Source organism: Populus alba, chromosome 11 (genome assembly GCF_005239225.2).
Source record: "Populus alba chromosome 11, ASM523922v2, whole genome shotgun sequence".
Lineage (NCBI taxonomy): Eukaryota > Viridiplantae > Streptophyta > Magnoliopsida > Malpighiales > Salicaceae > Populus > Populus alba.
Window position 1 is genome coordinate 12,970,397 of NC_133294.1, and position 20,622 is coordinate 12,991,018.

Consider the following 20,622-nt stretch of genomic DNA (forward strand, 5'->3'; position numbering starts at 1 on the left):
GAGCTGGGAATTCACAAAGTCAACATGAAACATCTTCTTGTGGATCAGTACGAGATGAGTACAGCTGTGTGATGTTTAGCACGTACAAGCAACAAATGAATCATGTGAAGTGAGCTTTCAAGTAGTTGAGTGGCTCTGCCTCTACTCAGCAATCATGCAGGTCTCTGCTCCTGTGGTGTACGGCTGTTCTTGTCTTGACTGGATGGTATTTGTTTAATAAATTTCCTTCTCCCTTCTTATTTGTTTTTGTTTTAGTTGAAAAGCTATGCAAAAAACTGAATTTAAATCTGGCTTCAAAATCTTAAAAATGAAATCAAAAGATTTATCATTGTGACGTCTCAAAAATTACTGGTATGATACGTAACATTTCTGGAGTCATGACTGACACAAAAAGGAAAGGAGTTTTATGACTGCTATGATTTCTTGTTTAAGCAAGAACGTTGCTGTGCAATGAGATTTAGTAATGTTAAAGCAGTGTTCAAGCATCTCACTTGGAGATCTTATGCTCAAATATTGAAAGAGAAGAGACGCATCAGGGATTTACATATATGAAGAAAAAAGCTACCCTCTGTGTATAATCTACTTTTTGAAGCCTTCCATTAGAAGTCTGAGGTGCATTGTTTCTATCGATACAACAACTCTTTGGATTTCTTTTTCTTTCACGAGGTGCCTAAATCTCAATAGCTTCACGAGTAACTCCTTAGTCATGTGCGTATCTCCATTCAGTTTGTGCAGATTTTTCCAATTTTAGAATGAGAAAACCACAAGTACTTGAACCAGACTAATTCAAGTTGCTTTCTATAATAATAATAATAATAATTCAAGTTATTCAACAGCCTATTCAAATATAACCCCCATAATTTTCTTTCCAGATGAGCAGTGAAGCATCTCTTTCTCATCCCATGTGGCGGAAGGTTTCCTCTTCTTTCTGCGATGGTCCATTTAACAAATCCAGATTTCTTTGATATTTTTCAATCTGAGCATTACTTCATTGTTGAGGCAACAGAATATTAATGGATTCAGAAAAGGGTCCTTTTCTCATCTCATGAATTGTTTCTGTATGAAAAAAACTGCATCAGATAACCAAGACAAACACTCATCTGAACCACATTTTTGCCGGCATAGGCAAAAGACAAGCATCCCACTTGGTGTTTTTGCTAGTTGAAGGATGGGGGAGTTCCAATATTGACATTCCAACTCGAAGTCTCAAGTTTCTATTACTAGACCAGGAGCAGAAATACACCTAAAACAGAATTCCCTGATGCTGAAAAATTGAATGAGAGGAAAGGAAAGGGAAAAGGAAGCAGCAGCAGCCAAGAAGAGGAACAAGAATAAACAGAGATGATGGTTCAATATCACCAAAAATCAAAAGCAGTGGGATATTCCTCTAAGCCTCAATCAAGTTAATTGGCTTTGCCTTACTATCCTGCATTTCAAGTAATGAATTATTAATTACTAGTCGATGAAAGGAAAAATGATGCCCCTCAATGGAGAGAAAAGGCATTATTTAATACCCCCAACATAGAAAAGGATTAAATCAGAAACAGATATCTTGCCTTCCTAACCGAGAGAGCTCAGGCTCTGCCAACAGCATATGTTCCAGTGATTTCAAATTCATCTCCCTTTCCTCACAACTGTAACGACACAACAAAGGCAATCACTTTCTTCAGTCAGTAAAAAAACAGGGGTTCTTTCTTACTTCTATCCTTCATCTCCCCCACCAAAAACAATGCCCACAAAATGTAAACATATAAATGCAATGTACACATAAATATCTGGATATTCAATAATCAAATTGATAAATATATTCAATAATTTCACACCTAATAAAAAGGGGAACAAAGGAAGAAAGAAGAAAGAAAGGAAGTCCAAACCTGTAGATATAATCAAGGGAAAGCAACCTGTGGTGAACAGTGTAATCACTGCCAACGTAAGTCACAATTAAGCTACCTGCATCAGGATGGGGCCAGCTCCTTGAAGTGGGAAACCGCAGAACAAATGTTCCAGGCTCTTGAAGGCCCCTCGGACCCTGAAGTGACAGTTCTGCTTCTTCCTTTGTGATAAGTCCTTCTATCCACTTTGGCGATGTAGAATTCCATATTGTATTTATTGAATCGCTTGCCAATGTAAAAGCAACAGGATACAGCCAACGCCATATCTTCTCAAAATTTTCTTGGGCCATATATTCCCGGCATCCAGCAATTCTCCTCAGGAGCTCAAAATCCTGAAACAGTTATTAACTCTGATTAGTTAATACATTCATACGTCTCCAAGTTGTGCCAACCCATGCTTGAAACTCATGCTTGAGCACCATTATAACGTGCTCAGCATAAAAAAGCTTCTTCTGAAGATTATTGATTTAACAATTAGTGCATCAACAGAAAGATCCATACTACCATTAGTTTCCCCAAGTCCTGTAGGGCAGGAACTTGCTTAAATGTACTTAACTAGACCTTGGCTACAGGTGTTCATATGGAAAGGGGCTTGATAAGTTTAAGAGAGCATGTTAGAGTAAATACTAAAAAAATATCACAGCGTTTATGGGTACATAAAGCAAAAACAGTTTATTGTAAGAACTTCTGATGAATTATTTTCATCCACACAATTTTCCGTCTTCTTTACATTTTTATTTACTTCAGGTGAATCCAGTGACTTTCAAATTGGATGTTCTAGATTCAGATTCTAAGATGGGTGAATGGGGGTTAAAGAGATGGATGAAATTAACCCGTGTTTTGTGGCCTCTACACAACAAACCCACAAATGAAACTGAAAATATATGTGCCACATGCATGAGGCCATGTCATTGCTTGCTAATAATGATCCAAAACTAGTAATATTATTTCCAAGCCACCAGCATATCAACCTCAACATGGAAGTAGCAGCATGGTGTCCGTGTGTGTTCACAATGAGTACATGAAGGAGAAGAAAAGGCAACCTTTGCTGTGAGGGATCTAGTACTGGAGCAAGTAATCCTCATGAATTGCTCTTCAATCTCAAAAATCACATTCTCCCAATGAATGAGGCGGTTGTTTTGTGAGATTGAATTCCAAACTTTGGTTCCTTCCTCTATCAACCTCTTTGCTATCACTATCTGTCGTCTGAACAAGAAAGATGGTACTGTGAGTATTAAAACTAGACAATAGGGCTCGTGTGATTTGGAAATTCTTCTTGCGTGGAGTGGCAACAGTTGGGAATGACCACTTGGTTAGTCAAATTACACGCCACAGAGCTTCCAATATTTCTATCCTTATTCTAACATTTAAAAATTGCAAACAGATAAGGAATAAAAAGACATGAAAATGGACACCTTCCCCTAGTTAATTTCGCACAGGGAAAGTACTTTAAGTGCATAGATTTTGTAGGCAACATATGCAATGCTCATTCTTGCTTCAATCTAGTGCACAAGGAGAACATGAATTTTTATTGTAAGTAGCGAATGATAGGAGAGGAGAGAGAAAAAAAATGTAGCGAGCATACATGATGCTAAAGTAATCCAACGAGTTTGACATGAAAAGGTGAACTGAATAGCTTGTAAGCAAAATCAACAAAATGCTGTAATTGAAACATTAGCAAAGAATCATTATGCTAGATGGTCACAAATTTGTGCCTGCATTTTGTCTGATTTCTATTTGAGTTCCCATTCATTTAAAAATCAATTAATCAAGGTATTCTAGAGCAAATGTAGTTGATTGATCATTTTTCAAGAGTAAAACTCAAATAAAAAAAAAATTATAGCAGAGAACTCAAATTTAATTTTGATATAGTACCGGCACCAAGATCATGATCACTTTAACCTTCTAAAAATTAAACAGGCATAGAAACCTCAAACAAAATTGCATCCAGAATGAACCAAATCCTTACATTACCTGTGGTGTGAACATCCTGAGTATAGAGACACCTCATTTGCAAGCCTAAAAAGCTCTTCTTCAGAGGCAGAGGTTGCAACCTCCTTCAGCAGAAGAGCCCTATCTGTCAATCCTCCCAGGCAGTATTTAAAAATGGTCACATCTGATATCGAATAGCTGCTGCTTGATGTGATATTGAAATCCGATAACCTTTCTTTGATACTGTCTGACACAGATGGTGAATTGTCTGCTTCTTCAACAATCTCTGCTCCCCTGTCTAATGGTATCCGGGGTGCATTCTCAACCTAAATTCCAAATGATGGTGCAGTTACTCATGAGCGAGAATAAATTTCTATTCCAATCTCAGGTTTCCAAATAAATGAGAGTGTCCGACATCACAGTTAAACTAAACGATATGTCAAGGAAAGGACAGGGCATGGAAAATGTATTCCAAGTAAGAAAAACGCTATCTATACCCATGCTGCGCATTTGGTGTAAGATTTCTGTATCCAGAACCACACACCAGCAAACAATGGACCACCTTTGTGGCATTAAATTGAGAGTTGGATAATAAAAATAAATATAAACCATAGACTGTATGCTTATATCATTTACAATTATAACATATTTTAAAAAAATCTCCTGTCCTTCTCTTACTTAAAGACATAATATTATGCACCAACTTTGGTCATGTCAACAGGGCCAAAAATAAATAACAGGAACCAATCAATCTGCTGTAAATCATGTGGACAAAAAGGAAAAGAAAAAGAAAAAGAAAAGGGAGTAACATCAAAAACAAAGAAAAAAAAAAGAGTAAAAACCAAAAGATAGCTTAAGAAAAAAAATATAGTAGAAAAGTTTTGATGATATGGTAGCCATATAAAATCAAATAAATGACACCAGGTGATCCTCAAGAATATCCTAGATTTTGGATGGATATTTATGCTTACAGTAGTTCAACTATTTAGTATATTCATCCTAATGCTACTACAATCACAAGGATGAAGGCGATGAAAATGGTAATGAGAAATAAAAGTACACTCATTTTATACCTGATTAGTTGTCCAAGCATCAGAGTAGCATTCCACATCTGGCTTCTCCATGGTAGATGTCTTTTCTTGCCCAAGTTTGATCCGTTTTGATGATGGACTAGGTCTTATCTCATGGATGGAGTTGTGCTGCAATTCTATAGATCCATTATATAGTCCAAATGATTGAGATTTGTTGAAAGGTTCAGCAACAGAGGTTGGCCTTTTCCATGACAGAGATGTCCGGGGATTACGACTTCGAGAGATGCAACGGATTGGATGGGAAAATGCCTCCAGGAAATGATACCCACTGAATTTTGGGATTTTTAGTTTAATGCGGAAAAGCTTATTATCACACTTGGATGAAAGCTGACACAAGAAAGAAAGCAGAATCACTTGCAAATTCCATAAATATTGGTAGCAAGAACCTAAATTGCATACATATTTAATCTCTAGTGAATTAGTGAACATGGAATCCCGTTCCAGGAGTAATCCTTTTCATTGCAATGCAAGGAGAATAATTCTTACGACACATGGACACATACCAAACCAAGTCATTTAAGTGAATCCGACAAAGGAAGCATCTGCATTATAATTCAAGAACAATAATGATTATTATTTCAGCTACATGTAGAAGACTACTGTAATATAGTGTTCATCAAATTGTGATCATGCAACACAAACTTTTGCAATATGCAGCATTTGGATTCTCTAAAAAATTTGATGTCTGGGATATAACATGACCAAATGGAAAATCATAAAATGAATAATTGTATGCTTATTTATAAAGCAAACTCATAGGATGGTCAAGGTCAAGAAACAGCTTCCAACTGCATGAGACTGCAAGCTGCAAGCTAGCTTCACATAATATCGGTCCCATCATTGCAACTTCCACTAGAGATATATGGTAAGCAAAGTTATATCAGATAACTAAAGCCATATGATAGTGTTCTTTATACTTAAAACAGCTTGCAGGGAAAAAAATGCATATGGAATGCTGAAGACATCTGTTTTCTGGCCAAAACAGAGAGGAAAGAAAAGAAATGAGAATCACCATAAGAATCTTCATCTTGTCAATGCATAGAAGAGGGACACTTGTACATACACTTAGAGAATTGGATAAGTAACCAGAAACCTTATTAACATCTGACAAACTACCTGAGATATTTTGAGCTTCAAAGATGCACGCCCATGCAATAGTTTTCCTGGTCTATCATAATTAGAAAAATCAATCCCATCGCAGCTTGTCAAAAGGGGATCTTCATCATCAGATGTCTTCTCCACAGGAAGCCCACTGTCCGCATATACCAGTGAAGCAACAATCTATTAAAGCAAGTAATGTACAAAATGTTAGTACAACAAGTAATGACAAAAATACAAGAAAATTATAGAAATTGCACTATCGGAAAACTCAAGATGCAATTGCAGACCTCCAATTCCTTGTTTATAGCCTGGCTCATTGCATTTAATAAAACCACATCCAAGGAAAAAACCCTACGACATGAAGCCTGCAAAACAGAAAATATGAGAATAAAAGCTCAGAATGCTGCTTGGTTCATAACTTCAGCAATGTTAACCTAAAATGTAGGAAAGTTAACAGTCTGTCCGCACTCCACATCTTTAGAGGATTTCATTCAACCCATTTTATAAGTTTGAGAGATAGAAAGAGATATTATGACTGTGGTGCTGTGCTGTTCTTTCAATTTTTTAATAATCTCTGCTTGGAGAGAAAATGTCGAGATATATAAAAATCAATTCCTATCAAAACAGTCAATCTGATATGGAGTGGCTTTCTTGGTTTCCTATGGTGCTCTAAATCTTGAGGTTTCCAAGCATTTTCTGACCTGATATTTAGTGAGCCTCACAGGAAAACAATAAAGCAACAGAATTGAGGAAAGAGAGGAAGAAAATGTCCACCAAATTTATATGGTGCACCACAAAGCAGAGATTTCACCATAAAAATAGCAGGGGAATACAAAATACAAAGGAGGTTCTAAATTAACCACGATAAAACCTGAAACCTATTTGTGTACAACCAAAATAATGAGCCCTAATTGCAAAAGGGGAGAGAAAATAATTGAATCCAAAAAGAAATCATAGAAACTGATCCTAAGGGCATATGCTGCTAAATCTTTGCTCTCACCAAAGATCTAATTAAAAATTGTCATTTGAGGATTTCACCTAATTCATTGGGCCAGATCACAAGTTTTTAACTAACAAATTACAAGTATTAGCAGCTATTCTTTCATTTCCTTTCCCATTACAATACAAATGGTATGATACTCATATGTGATGAATGATGAACAAATAATTTAAATTCCTTCCACGAGACTACTTTTCGTTCAAGATGTTTAATAGGTATGGATATAGTTAGTTGGACAAAAAAGGTCATGCTTTCTTGCTTTACATTACAGTCTTCTACCTCATCAATTTTTCCCCAATTCTACCATTAGGCCCATTTCACCAACCAGTCCTTGGAATTTTAAGCTATATATTTCTTCCTCTAACAGGATAAAATCATTACACACAACAGCCATAAATTAAAATCAAGCAAATGTAAGTGGGAGGATAGGGAAGGGAAGTTTTAATAATCCACTGTTTATAAATATACCCTGTTTTAAAAGATTTTCCCTTCAAAATTTTGACTCTCTTGGCAGGAAATCTTGCTAGCTGCATAAAATAAAATTACAAACATTCCCACCTATTCTCTTCTTATTCCCTTCTTTAAGACCAAACAAGAGAAGCACATTAATTTTTATAATTTTCACTTCCTCCACTCCCCTTCCAACTTAGAAAACAAAGGGCAAGGAGATGTCCTCTTCACCTATTAAAGATTAGCAAATACAAACATCAAAACCTAGCCCTTGTGCATAAGCTGCCTAGGCATCATTTTCTCGCACAAAAAGGTTGACATGTGCAGCATCTTGCTAACTCAAGATGGCAACTATTATTCTTCAATTTGAAAATAGACTGCAAATGGTTAGATGAGTTGATCTCATAGATCTTGTCATGCAGCTATTCGAAATGGCTGGCAGGAATAAAAGAGAAGAAACAGCAACCTTAAGATAAATCCAAGAACAAGTGACAATCAAGTCGCTCATGCCCCAGTGGAACATCCCTTGCCAGATGGTTTTGGGATGTAACATGACTCCTTAAGAAAGTATAACATCAAAATTCTCTATTTTTACTAACCTTGCCTCCAACAATATTCCAGATGCCATCATTGTCTTCATCAATTTCAGAGGTGGATGAGAGATCAATTGATAACCACAGAGGTGGATCCTGCCATAGCATATGCTTATTTGTCAAGTATTCAGTGAATTTATAGGCATATTTTAAGAGAATAACAGAATCCAGAAAAATGCCTTTTATGAACCTTAACATAGTGATCCTTAATGGACAAGCTTAAAGGCAAGACTTCTGCATGGTAAACATAACCCTGCAGGCCATCATCTGCACAAGAACCAACTAATGCTATCTTCCTCAGTCCATTGGAATTCCAGTTTTTGTCAAGGGAGGATGACTGAGGCTGCTCGCTTACAATCTCCCCATTAATGTGAAGCCGAAAAATATCAGTAAGAACCTATAATTAGCAAAATGACTTTTAGCACTTTGTAACTGAAGAGAGAGCCAGTGAGAGAATGAGAGGGAGAAGGGAAAGTAGAAAAATATTATTAAAAAAAATCCAAATTAACTAGATAAAAAAACTAATTAATGGAAAAGTAACCTCCATACTATAAATTTCATAAACGACTAATTGTGTGACTTGACTTCTAAAGCATACCTCAAATCCAACATGAATCCAGTTTTCCAGAGGACATTTAATCTCCATTGATGTAGAATTACTACAATTTGTAGTTTCTTTGTGTGCATGGAGAAGTGGAAAAAGCGTGATTATCTTCTCATTCAGAACAAGAAAAGGAGCACAGCTAGTAATATCCGGGTAAACCTGTGAACAGAATTATTTAGTTCAGCAATTCATTTTGAAGGAAGAAAAAGAAATTGTCAAACAAGCAAAACACACCAGTGTACCGCATTACAGAATATAAATCACTGGTTAACAAAGATCTATGGAGCATGCAGAGTGGTCACCCTTCAGGCTTTAGTATTAAAGATGATTATCAATATCTAAGCAATCAAAAACATTATTCAGCTCCTTGATTTTGCTGACTAACTCTACTACAACTGATAAAGTTCTCCTACTCATTATCCTTATTAACATCTAGTGATTAGACTTTCATGACATAGGACTACAGGGCTATACAAAAAAGGTGGAATGAGCTAGCGAATTTGGAAAAACTTTCATAATTTACATGAGAGGTGAGCCTATAAAATCTTCAAGGAAAAAGAAAAGAAAAGAAATTGATATCAACTGTAGTAATGCCATTTTTTTCCCCTGGAGAGTAGCTATATACCCGGAAACCATAAAAGATATCAAGCAGATAACTTGGTCAAATGTAATGAGGAACGGCACTACTCCTGCTCATGACCGTATAGAGAACACTAAACTTTCTACATTTAAACCATATAAAATAAGGAGCTAGTAACAAACTAGCAATGTACTTGACCAAGACAACAACACAATCCCAATGAAAAGAAAAATTCAGGATATGAACGCCACTCAATTGAAGCAAATGTTTACAACACACTCAAAAAATGTAGCAACATACCAAAAATTTACATAAATTTTGCCTAAGATTTCATAAAAGCCTCGAGAAAGATACAAGCTTTGCCAACACTAAAAATACACGAACCCATCAAAAGAAGAAAAATTTAAACATTGGTTACACCTCAAGTGATAGGATAAAAGGCTGGAAGAAGAAATAAACTTAAAACCCCAGTTGAATGCCTAAATGCATAACAATCTAACAAAAAAAGAAAGAGAAAGGGCACTGTTTTCCAAACCTGTTTGATGATTGTCGCAGGAAATGTTGTGGTGGAGGAGTCAATAAGATAAACCCAGAAAGAGAGAGATAAATCTTTTTCGTTTTCAACTTCGATTTCCATTCTGAAATCTTTCAGCAAAATGTAATCTTTTCTGTTTATCACATTATTATTATTACGACCACCCATGATTATTATTTCTTGATCAAAAGGAACCTCAAAAGCCCAAACCCCACCTTCTCTCTTTCTGTTTCTCTCTCTAAACAAACAACGACACTAACAAAGAAGCTGGAATTTTGTTACTTTCTCTCTCTTAATTACACTTTATTAGTTCGTTTTTCTCACTAAAAGCAGCGAGACAGAGACGGTTGTTCTGTGGCGGCCGTTCCGTTGTTAATTGACGGTTGGTTCGGTGGTGGGTTCGGTTTCTTTTTTGTTTTTTTTTTTTTTAATGAAAATGAAAGTAAGCGGGTAATAATCAAGTGCTTCGTGAGCAAAAGAAGAACTAACTTGGGGATATACTAGGAGTTTGATGAAGTCAAAAGTTGACTTTTGTAATGAATTGGAGGGAAATTGGGTCCTTCTTTCTTGCTGACGCCCCCTTCCTCCTCCTGTAATGGGCAAAAATCTAGGAGTGGAGAAAGAGGATTAATAATAATAATAAAATAAAATAAAATAAAAAGGAAAATGAAAGAGAAAGAGAAAATTATTTTAATTATAAAATAAACTTGAATTGCAGGACCTTTCTATGCTCATATTACTGTTCATAGTTAATATTTTTCTTTCTAGGTCCTTGAATTTTTATTTTTTTTACTTTGGTCAGCAGATTTTTTTTAAATTATAGTTATATTGACATATATTTTATTTTATTTTTGAAATCTGTTTTGATTAACATGCTCTTACTCATCCAAATCTAATGTGATATTAATATTCTAGAACTAAATTAAATGTCAATTTTATGAAATTAAATTTTAAGTTATTCTTAAAATAAAAATAAAAACAATTGGGGACCAAAATTAACATTGAAAAAATAGTTTTTTTTTTCTGTTTATCAATTACACCATTCAAAAAGGATAGAAAACTTCAAATTCATCTTTCACGATTATTATTTTGCATATTTGGTAATTGTTCTTTTTAAATTTTATATTTTAATCATAAGACTTTATTTATTTTACATTTTAATCCCTGGTTGTTATTAAATAAGAGAGAAAGTAGTAAAAAAAAAAAGAGAGAGAAAAGAAAAATCTTATGTGACCAAATTTCAGCCACCAATATCTATAATTTTAATATTCATGAATTCAATTTAAATGGTTTCCATTTCCAATGATAGTCTAAAAAATATATCTAGACTCAACCACAACTTTCTAGGAGTATATTCTAAAACTTAGAACAATGATTTTAATATCGTGAAAACTTGTTTTGTTATCTTTATTAACTTGAAACTAAAAACCTTCACAGCTTAGATTTGATTTTATAGACATTTTTTATGGTGAAAAAACACCTGAAACTCTCCTAACTAAATGGGATGCATGGACACCATGAGCATTGTCCTAGATTCGTTCAAGGGTAGCAGAAAGGCAAACACTGTAAAATTAAACCTGTAGCCATAACTGAGGGCCACAGGAGAGCAGTTGCAAGTTGCAATTAGAGAAAAACGATCTTCACAATCAATTATATGGTTTGGGAATTGAAATCATTCATTTCAATTATAGTCAAAGCATTATATATATATATATATATATATATATATATATATATATATATATATATATTAAACAATGATATATGGAATATTACTGCTACTGCTACTGCTACAACTGCTGGTTAACTCTATTCTGGCAAACTAGCACTGGTCTAACTCGATTACAGCAACAATGACAGTAATGTCATCAACTTTGCCTCCAACGTGCTCGATTCCTTCAGACTCAGCGGCAACTGCAAAGGGAGAGTCATAATCCTCGCTGGTTGAATTCAAGGACGCAACAGTTGCGACGGTCCAGGCAAGATCCTGAGGACAAGATCTTCCTCCATTTTCTTGAAGAATCTCCTCGATCTCAGAGCCGAAAAGATTATCGAACAATCCATCGGAACCAGCAACCACAATGTCCCCCTGCTCCACGTCAAATTCACCAAGGAAAACCGAAGCCCGGCGCTTACCCTTCTGAACCCAATTCCCCAGCGAAAAAGGGCAGTTGAAAAAACTGTGCTGTGTCGGTGACCTGTAAACAAGCTTTTTCCCTCTGAAAACCATGAAACCGCTATCACCCACGTTGGCATAACACAATCGGTCTCTTTTAAGGGTAACAACACAGGCGGTGGATGATCCTAAAGCAACAGTCTTGGAATGCGCTTTTAACAATATTTTCTTGAGATTAACATCTCCTTCAGGCTTCAAGCATCGAAGAGCTGTGAGATAATTGGACATAAGTTCTCTTGCGAAAATCCCAGAATCAATTCCTTTCATAGCCCATCCACCAACACCATCAGCCACCCCAAAGGTTTGCCTTTCTTGGCAAATAAAATGGGCGTCTTCTCCCAAACTTTCTGGATTCGACTCCAACTTTTTAGGAAAATAACAGAATCCTAGATTCATCTTCAACTTCCCTTTGCTTTCATAACCGGGAACCGTAACCGTGGCTTGGAATCTTCTCTTTTTGATGATCATGTAGTTAGTTGCCTTAATTTGGATGGGGTTCGGTCTCTGGGTAGATCAATTTGTGACAAAGAAGAAAGAAAGTTTTGTCCTTTGAATTGGGAAGGAAGAAACAGAGGTAGGGATTTGAGAGGAAAAGATGAAGAAGCAGTCGTTGGGGTTTTGTTTGGGAAGAAGAAATTAGAGATTACGCGTATTTCTTAGTCAGCAGTGTGCTGAAGGAAACACATACTGCAATGCGAGGAAAGGAACTTTTCTTCCTTTCTCAAGTCGGAGAAATTCATGTTTTCAAATTACAGGGACCAGAGAACTCTCTACGAAGCCGACCAGGTGAAATCTTTTTTTATCAAAGTCCAAACTGCTTCCATTAAATAGGTTTGAGAAATTTATTTTTATATTGCACGTGACTGGGCTCCCATAGGGCCAGTTACTTCGAACAAAAAAAAGGTTATGTAAAAACAAATACAAGAAATTGTTCATCAACAAAACTATAAGAAAAAAAATTGTATAAATGGTGCCTTGGTTTTTTTTAGTGTCTCACCTTCAATTTTAGTTAAAAACAAGATGTTTGTTGAGGTTTTGATATGCTAAATTTATATTATTGAATATATTTTAATATTTATCTTATATTATTTTGAACCTCATATAAGAACAAGAATTAATTATGTTCCAGGACATGATAATGGTTGTGAACTATCTTCTAATTGAGATTTATCAATATTTTTCCATCCTAGTTAACAATTGTTGAAGAATGTAGCTTTCGATAAGATGTTTAACAGATATCAAATTTAGACAAGCACACAATTATGTGTTATTTAATTATGATGAATTAAGATATTTTGTTAAATAAGTTAATTTTATAATATTTTAAAATAATAAATAATTTTCTCTTGTATTGTCATTAATACTAAATGATCACTAACTTAATTATAGGCAACAATGTTTTTTTTTTTTTTTTTATTCCAAAATCCACATCTCATTAAAACTCAAACTTTATTAAATACTTCACTTCTTTATGACTTTGTTAAATCTACCCCTCCCAATCTCAAATTCTTTGAGTTTGCTTTATATATATATAAATATAAACAAAATCACTCACAAGCTCTCTCTTAATTCTCATTTAGAAATAAATATCATAGTTTTTGCAAGAATGAAGGAGAGTAATTTTTTTTTCCCTCTCCTAAGTTGTTACCATTTAGCTTATAAAGAAACAAAGAATGATATTTTATCATGTGTACAAAAAAAATCCTTATTTATTGTCCATAAATTATTTTACTCGAACTTCAGTATTGTCAAAAACTTTTTCTAAACTCTAATTACTCTGAAATTATAACCCAAGGTTGATTGATGTGTCAGGAGACCGCTCATAAAATTTCAGCATGATCCAACAGTTGGATTGAGATTTATGCTTGAATGACATGACTCCACAAAAAGCAAAAGAGAGGGCAGGCTTTTTTCATAAAATTTCAGCCTGATCCAACAGTATAAACTTGGCCAGCAAGTAATTTTTTATGCCAAAATTTGATTTTTTGTACTATTTCATCTACTTAAATCATCCATATTTTTAATTAATTTATTGTGAACTTCGATTCCTATTTATAATACAAATTCTCCTTAAATTTTGTTCCTTTTCGGGTTAAAAATTGCATAAAGGCTTTTAATGGCAGTCAAAATCATTCATGTGTATAACCATACATTAATTTATTTGAAAATTCTAGAATACTTTTCTAAATATTTCCACCCCAAACTTATAAATTTTTTTTCCATATTTATCACTAATTTATAAATTTTTGAGTTACGAGTCTACATTATACCATTTACAACTGAGTCATTTTTCTCAAGTTCAGATGCATTTTTAATATCGAGTTTATGTAGACTACATCAACTTTCATTAAGTTATATCTTAGAACATCACTTTCCTTTATTAATTTCATTGATTTAATTAGAGGTTTATAGTTATGCTTTGATCTTGACCACATGTTGTCCTAATTAATGGTAACAAACGAGCAGATATTGGGTATAACATAAACTATATAAAATTATTTAAGTAATCAAGATAGGATTCATCATCCTATATGGATTAGAGAAAATATTATATTTGTTCTCAAATAGTATTGATTTTGAAATCCTTGACCAAGATAGAATGAATTTTGAAAAGAGTTTTGATATCTTATTCAAAGAATCAATGACTATAATGTTGAGAACTAACATGATTTAACAAAGCAGATAATGTCTAAATCAGAATATATTTTTTTTATAAAGGGATAATAATTACACCAAGAAACTAGTCATTGAAAGATTAAGTCAAACCATTTATGACTTTCTTAATATTTAAGGATCATGACAAGTTGCTAGGTATTGTAGTTGATAATAAATTAAATATATTTAATCCTATTTTATTTAAGATTGTGATTTATATTTGAGCCAACTTATTAACCTAATAGGTCACACACATAAGAACCATTGGTTAGAAATTAAAATGGGATGATAAATCAAGTGTGACTTGATTATAAATAAGTTTTAAAAATTAAGGACTATAATGCAATTAATACAAGAAATTACAATTCTAGATCTAGAAACAATCAAGTAAGGACTTGATTGAATGAATTTTTAAAATTAGCCAAAAATAATATATATGATACTATTTAATGAGTTTTTAGGTTTTCTTATAAATAGAATGATATGCCTCTTATTTCCTATAATGTAAGGATGAGGAGAGTACAATACGTAAACATTTAAAATAAAAAAGAAAATAGATAGCACTCTATGTTAAAGGGTTTAAGAGATTTCTCACTAATGGTTCGTGTGGATTATCATTAGAGAGCAAATATTTGAATGGCTTGTGGTTTGCGACAACCCAGCTTTAAAGTAATTATTCAAATCGAAAAAGAACATATAATCTTCAGGTAATCTTTATATCTTCAAACAATCATCGCAACCAAAACCACTTTTATTTTATGTTTGGTTATTATTTCCCTTTTTTTTCACAGTTTTGAGATGATTGTCCACATGCTTAGGCTCGCATTACACGTTGAACTTTTGACTAATTTTTGTAGCCACCTTAACAAAAGAGTCTGCTCTAAAGGTTGAAGAAGGTTTGTTTCCTTTAAGTGCCTCCTCAGCTAATATCTCAAATAGCATGTGAGACATAGGCTTATACCATGTGAAGTGCTTACCCTTGTATTTTTCATTATATGTGATACTCATTTTTACAAAAAAAAAAATTACAAATTTATACAAAATAAAATCATACAATATTTAGAATTAATAAATTTAATATAAAAACTACAATTAATATTTAAAAGAGAATACATAAAATACATAAGAAATTATAATAAAGTCAACAAACAATCCAAATATATAAAAAAGATAATACAAACTCAAGCAAGACATAATAAAAATAAACACATATAATTAACACTCAATTACTAGTTTTTTTTAGTATTATAATCATTCCATATGATTGATGCAATCATTTCTCTTTTTGTTATCCACTCTTTATTCTCTTCCCTCTCCTCTCGTTGACTTAAGTTGATTGTTCGTCTAATTGGTTCACTTTTCGAACATATTTCTTCCATAAAAAAGTAATAAGGATCAACTCCCATTATGTGATTATGAATAATATAACATGCAAGCATAACATTTACTTGTGTTTCATAAGACCAAAATAATTTTTCATCAATTGATCTAAAACGACTCTTCAAAATACCAAACCCTTGCTCAATATTAGTTCTCAATAAAGAGTATCGAAGATTAAATAGCTCCTTTTTTTTTTGGTGAATGTTTTGTAAACTAATTCAAGTGATATCGAACTCCACAAAAAGGAGAAATGATTCCTTTTCGAATACCGTAACCAACATCACCAAGATAATATTTCTCTACAAGTTAGAAAAAAAAAAAACCTATTATTATCTTTATCTAATTAAACATTTTATATATTTATTGCATATAATAAATACTTTATTATATACCTTTTGGAATTTTTAGACGACTAGATCTTGATAATGCATCACCTAAAACCCGTGAATCATATGCACTTCCTTCCTAGCTAGCTAAAACATATATAAACTTCAAATCAAAAGTTATAGCTGCTAAAACATTTTATGTTGTTCCTTCTTTTCGACCTCGAAACTTTCTTTGAATCTCAACAAGAACATTTGCAGGAACATGGATACTATCAATTGCTCCCACATAATCATATATAAACATGAAAAAATAATTTATAACCTTTTCTTCTAAATGTATCTAATTAATGTATAAAAATATTGGTATTGTTCACATACTTTAAAATAAGGATAAAATCTTTGATTATTCATTATCTCTATGTAGGAACTATATCCCCCAGGTCTTTAATAAGGTGTTTTTATAACTTAAGAATTGCTTTTAAAATAATTCTAAAGTAACGATGGATAGTTTTAATAGACCTATAATATATATCACTAATAAAATGAAATCTTTGGTTTTGACCTATAATTTGTAAGAACACAATTACTTGCTCCTTAATAGACACATTTTGAGTTGATCGTAATAGGTCATGACTTGTGAGAACATCACATAATTTATATAAGACAACTGCTTTCATATGAATTTGTTCAAAGCAATGTCTATCACCTCGATTCAAAATGTTATTCATATAGAATTCTCATTGAGCAATTACATTTATACGTGGTTCTCTTGGTATATAATTTCTATTTCTTTCTTGTTCAATAATAGCTACTCCTGTAGCTATCACAATTATAATTGCTCTCATACATGCTACATGAATAATCTTACTATCCATAACAAAAAAGTGAAGTTTTATGATAAGAAACCCTAAAACTTTGGGGAAATAAACATATAAAATACTTAAATAATCAATACAATAAGTTATGCTCAAAGAAGCTGATAATGTATAATAGTTATAGCAATAATATCTAATTCCCTAAACAAACAATGCGTTAAAGTATATAATTTTATAAATTCTGTATAAAACTCATGTTTCACGGTCTTAATGATTTTTCTACCAAACCATTTTAGTTTTTCATTAACATAACATCATTGTCATCTCTATTCATTTGCCTCAAAATACCAAAATGGAAAACGCACAGAAAACATAAATCACGCACATCATTAACTCATCAACAGAGACACAAACTTTTTTCATCAACAGATTTTCTTGCCAACACCACATAATCTCAAACTTTATAGGAAAGCAGAAGAGAAGGAGAAGGAGAGCCAAAGGCAGCAGATTTAGGAAGGGGACAGATTTGGGATTATGTTCTGGAAATAAGGGTGTTTTTTCATCGGGTGGGTCGGGTTCCACTGAAAGAGAAGCAATTAAAGAAAAGGAGAGGAAGATGAAGAGATGGAGTGGAATTGAAAGCAAATCTTTCCAATTAAATGAATTGTCCCTCTCCTATTATCACTCGTTCACTCCTCAGTGAGGGGGATTTCTTTGGACAGTGCTCTGTTTTTGGGTAAAGCAACTAGGGACATGCTAGAAAGGAATTTTATCGGAATATCATGCAAGGAGAGTGGGGAGATCAACTATGAAATTGAAAATGGTTTGGAAAAAATCATGAAAAAGAGTGGAGAGATCAATTAGAATGTAAATAACAGAACAAGGATTTGCTATGTTTTTTTCACAAACAAAACGTTTTGTTTGGTTTCAGTGAAAAAAACACAGCATGGGTTTGATGTGTTTGAATGGTTTTGATGTTTTGTTTGGTTTCTGGGAAAAATACAGAGCATGGGTTTGTTGTGTTTGAATGGTTTTGATGTTTTGTTTGGTTTCTGGGAAAAATACAGAAATACAGAGCATGGGTTTGCTGTGTTTGAATGGTTTTGATATTTTGTTTGGTTTCTGGGAAAAATACAGAGCATGCGTTGCAACAAATTAAACAATATAAACCGTGAAAAAAACACAGCAAATTAAACAATATCACAAGATTTATGCCAATATTATAACTACAGATCTAAACAAAAAGATGAAAACATAAGACAAATAATAAATGGACATTTGAGAAAAAAAAGTTACTTGAAATAAAAGCTTGATAGAGATGCTTTCAATTGTTTTGTAAAGAGAATTAAGAGAGAGAGAGAGAGAGTTAAGGATTTTATTTTGTAACACAATGTTATGTTTTTTTTTTTTTGCAAACAAAGGAAAGTGTTTTCCTTAGGATAAGAAAAGGAAAACACTTTCCTGCTATAAAGCATTAATTTTTCCTTTGACCGGAATTCATTTTCCTTAACCAACTTTTCTTATGTTTACCAAACATAGAAAAGTGAGGAAAATGGTTTCAAAAAAAGTGAATTCCTGGAAACAAATAAGGCATTAATGTATAAAAATATTGGTATTGTTCTCATACCTTAAAATAAAGATAGAATCTGCGATTACTCATTATCTATAAGGATAGACACATTTTGAGTTGATCGTGAGAACATCACACAAATTATATAATACAACTGGTTTCATATGAATTTGTTCAACATAATGTTTATCACCTTGATTCAAAATGCTATTAATATAGAATTCTGGTTAAGTAATTGCATTTATACGTAGTTCTCTTAGTATATAAATTCTATTTATTTCTTGTTTAATAATAGTTACTCCTACAGCTATAACAATTACAGTTGCTTTTATACATGTTGCATGAATAATCTTACTATTCATAAAAAGAAAGTAAAGTTTTCTAATAACAAAACCTAAAAAATTAGGGAAATAAACATTAAAAAAGCATATTAAATACTTACACAACCAATACAAGAAATTATGCTCAAACTGACACACATTATAAATTAAAAAGTTAGAAATAAAAGGAGTTGACAATGTATAAAAGTTATGGCAATAATATCTAATCCCCTAAAAAAACAAGGCCTTAAAGTAGATTATTTTATAAATTCTCAATCCTTATGTTTCATGGTCTGAAAATATAATTTTCTCACAAAACCTATACTTAAACTTAATATCGTTGTCATCTCTATTCATTTGCCTCAAAATACCTAACAGAAAACACATATCATCAACAGAGACACAAGCTTTAATCATGGAAATGCAGATTTTCTCGCAAACACCAAATAAATTATCAGGAATCAAAATTTTTAGGAAAACAGAATAGAAGGAGAAGGAGAGCCTAAGGTAGCATCCCACGTTGCACACTTCAGGGTATTCACAATGTTGCTGAGAAGTTATCAGCAACTTCACACCAGAAAATAATGGGATTTGACAATGTGTTTAAAGCCGGGTTTTATAAGGGATAAAGAGTTGAAGAATTAGAGGGAATTATTAGGTTGAGATCAGGGTGGTTGTTAAAGAGGAGGAAAAATATGGGAAGGGCACATATTTTGGGATTAGCTTCTGGAAATAAAGGTGTTTTTTCCATTTAAGATGGGAGAGGATGGAGAGAAGGTGATTCGAGGAGAGATCATCAAGTGGGCCATGTTCTACTGGAAGAAAAGCAATTCAAGAAGAAGGAGAGAAAGAGGAAAAGATGGAGTGGAATTGAAAGCAGATTTGATGGAAAATTTAAAGAAAAACAGAACATGGATTGAAAGAAAAGACATGGAAAACTCATACTTTCACATTTAAACAAATATAAATGTATAAATGAACATGAAAAAGAAGAGCTCTGTTGTTTGGTAAAGCAATGAATCTAAAAAAAATTGACGAGAAAGTAAAGCAGAAAGGGCAAAAATAAACCAAAACCCACCAAAAACAAATATTTCCTTCCACGAACGACACCATAATTGTTAAAACAAAGCAAGGTATGACATAAGAGCAAAAATACTACTTGGTGAGAGACACAGATTATGAAAAAGGCAAGAACATGGACATGCTAAAGAGGGAGATCATCGGGACATAATGTAGGGGGAGTGGGGAGATCAACTGGAATTGAAAATGGTTTGGAAAACTTAAACCAACTCTCAAAACCAATCATATAATCCTAAACAAAACAGAGCATGTGAATGCTGTGTTTTTTTCACAAAAACCAAACAAAATATGAAAAACACAGCAAATTAACAAGATTACAAGATTTATAGCATAATCATAACTACAAATCCAAACAAAGAAGAAGAAAACATAAGGCAAATAATAGAGAAACATTTGAGGAAAAGGGGTTACCTGAAATAAGAGGATTCATTATGCTTCAATGGAGATTGTTGCGGATTTTATGATGATTTTCTATCATCAGCAACAAGGAAATTGTTTTGTAAAAAAAAAAAGTGTTTTCAA

General features: G+C 33.1%; 2 protein-coding genes across 4 annotated transcripts; both read right to left on the reverse strand.

Annotated features, from left to right (window-relative positions):
* Positions 1-1,018: 1,018 nt before the first annotated feature.
* Positions 1,019-10,287, reverse strand: LOC118043697 (SH2 domain-containing protein A). 3 transcript variants are annotated; one of them, XR_004686693.2, is made up of 12 exons: positions 9,779-10,287; positions 8,658-8,822; positions 8,250-8,456; positions 8,066-8,155; positions 6,304-6,381; positions 6,032-6,196; positions 4,898-5,242; positions 3,867-4,150; positions 2,936-3,098; positions 1,951-2,224; positions 1,557-1,634; positions 1,019-1,426 (listed from the first exon to the last, which is right to left on the reverse strand). XR_004686693.2 is itself a non-coding variant. In XM_035051731.2 (12 exons), exons 1-12 carry the CDS (start codon positions 9,944-9,946, stop codon positions 1,399-1,401), a joined length of 2,121 nt encoding a protein of 706 aa, XP_034907622.1. In that variant the 5' UTR covers positions 9,947-10,287; the 3' UTR covers positions 1,019-1,398. The 3 variants fall into 3 exon arrangements, 2 of the variants coding, with proteins under 2 accessions (XP_034907622.1, XP_073268460.1); XM_035051731.2 differs by having other exon boundaries at positions 1,875-2,224; XM_073412359.1 differs by having other exon boundaries at positions 1,019-1,634.
* Positions 10,288-11,600: 1,313 nt separating this feature from the next.
* LOC118043688 (probable protein phosphatase 2C 55) lies at positions 11,601-12,422 on the reverse strand. Its single transcript, XM_035051721.1, has one exon. The coding sequence runs from the start codon at positions 12,420-12,422 to the stop codon at positions 11,601-11,603; it is 822 nt and encodes a 273-aa protein (XP_034907612.1).
* Positions 12,423-20,622: the final 8,200 nt, after the last annotated feature.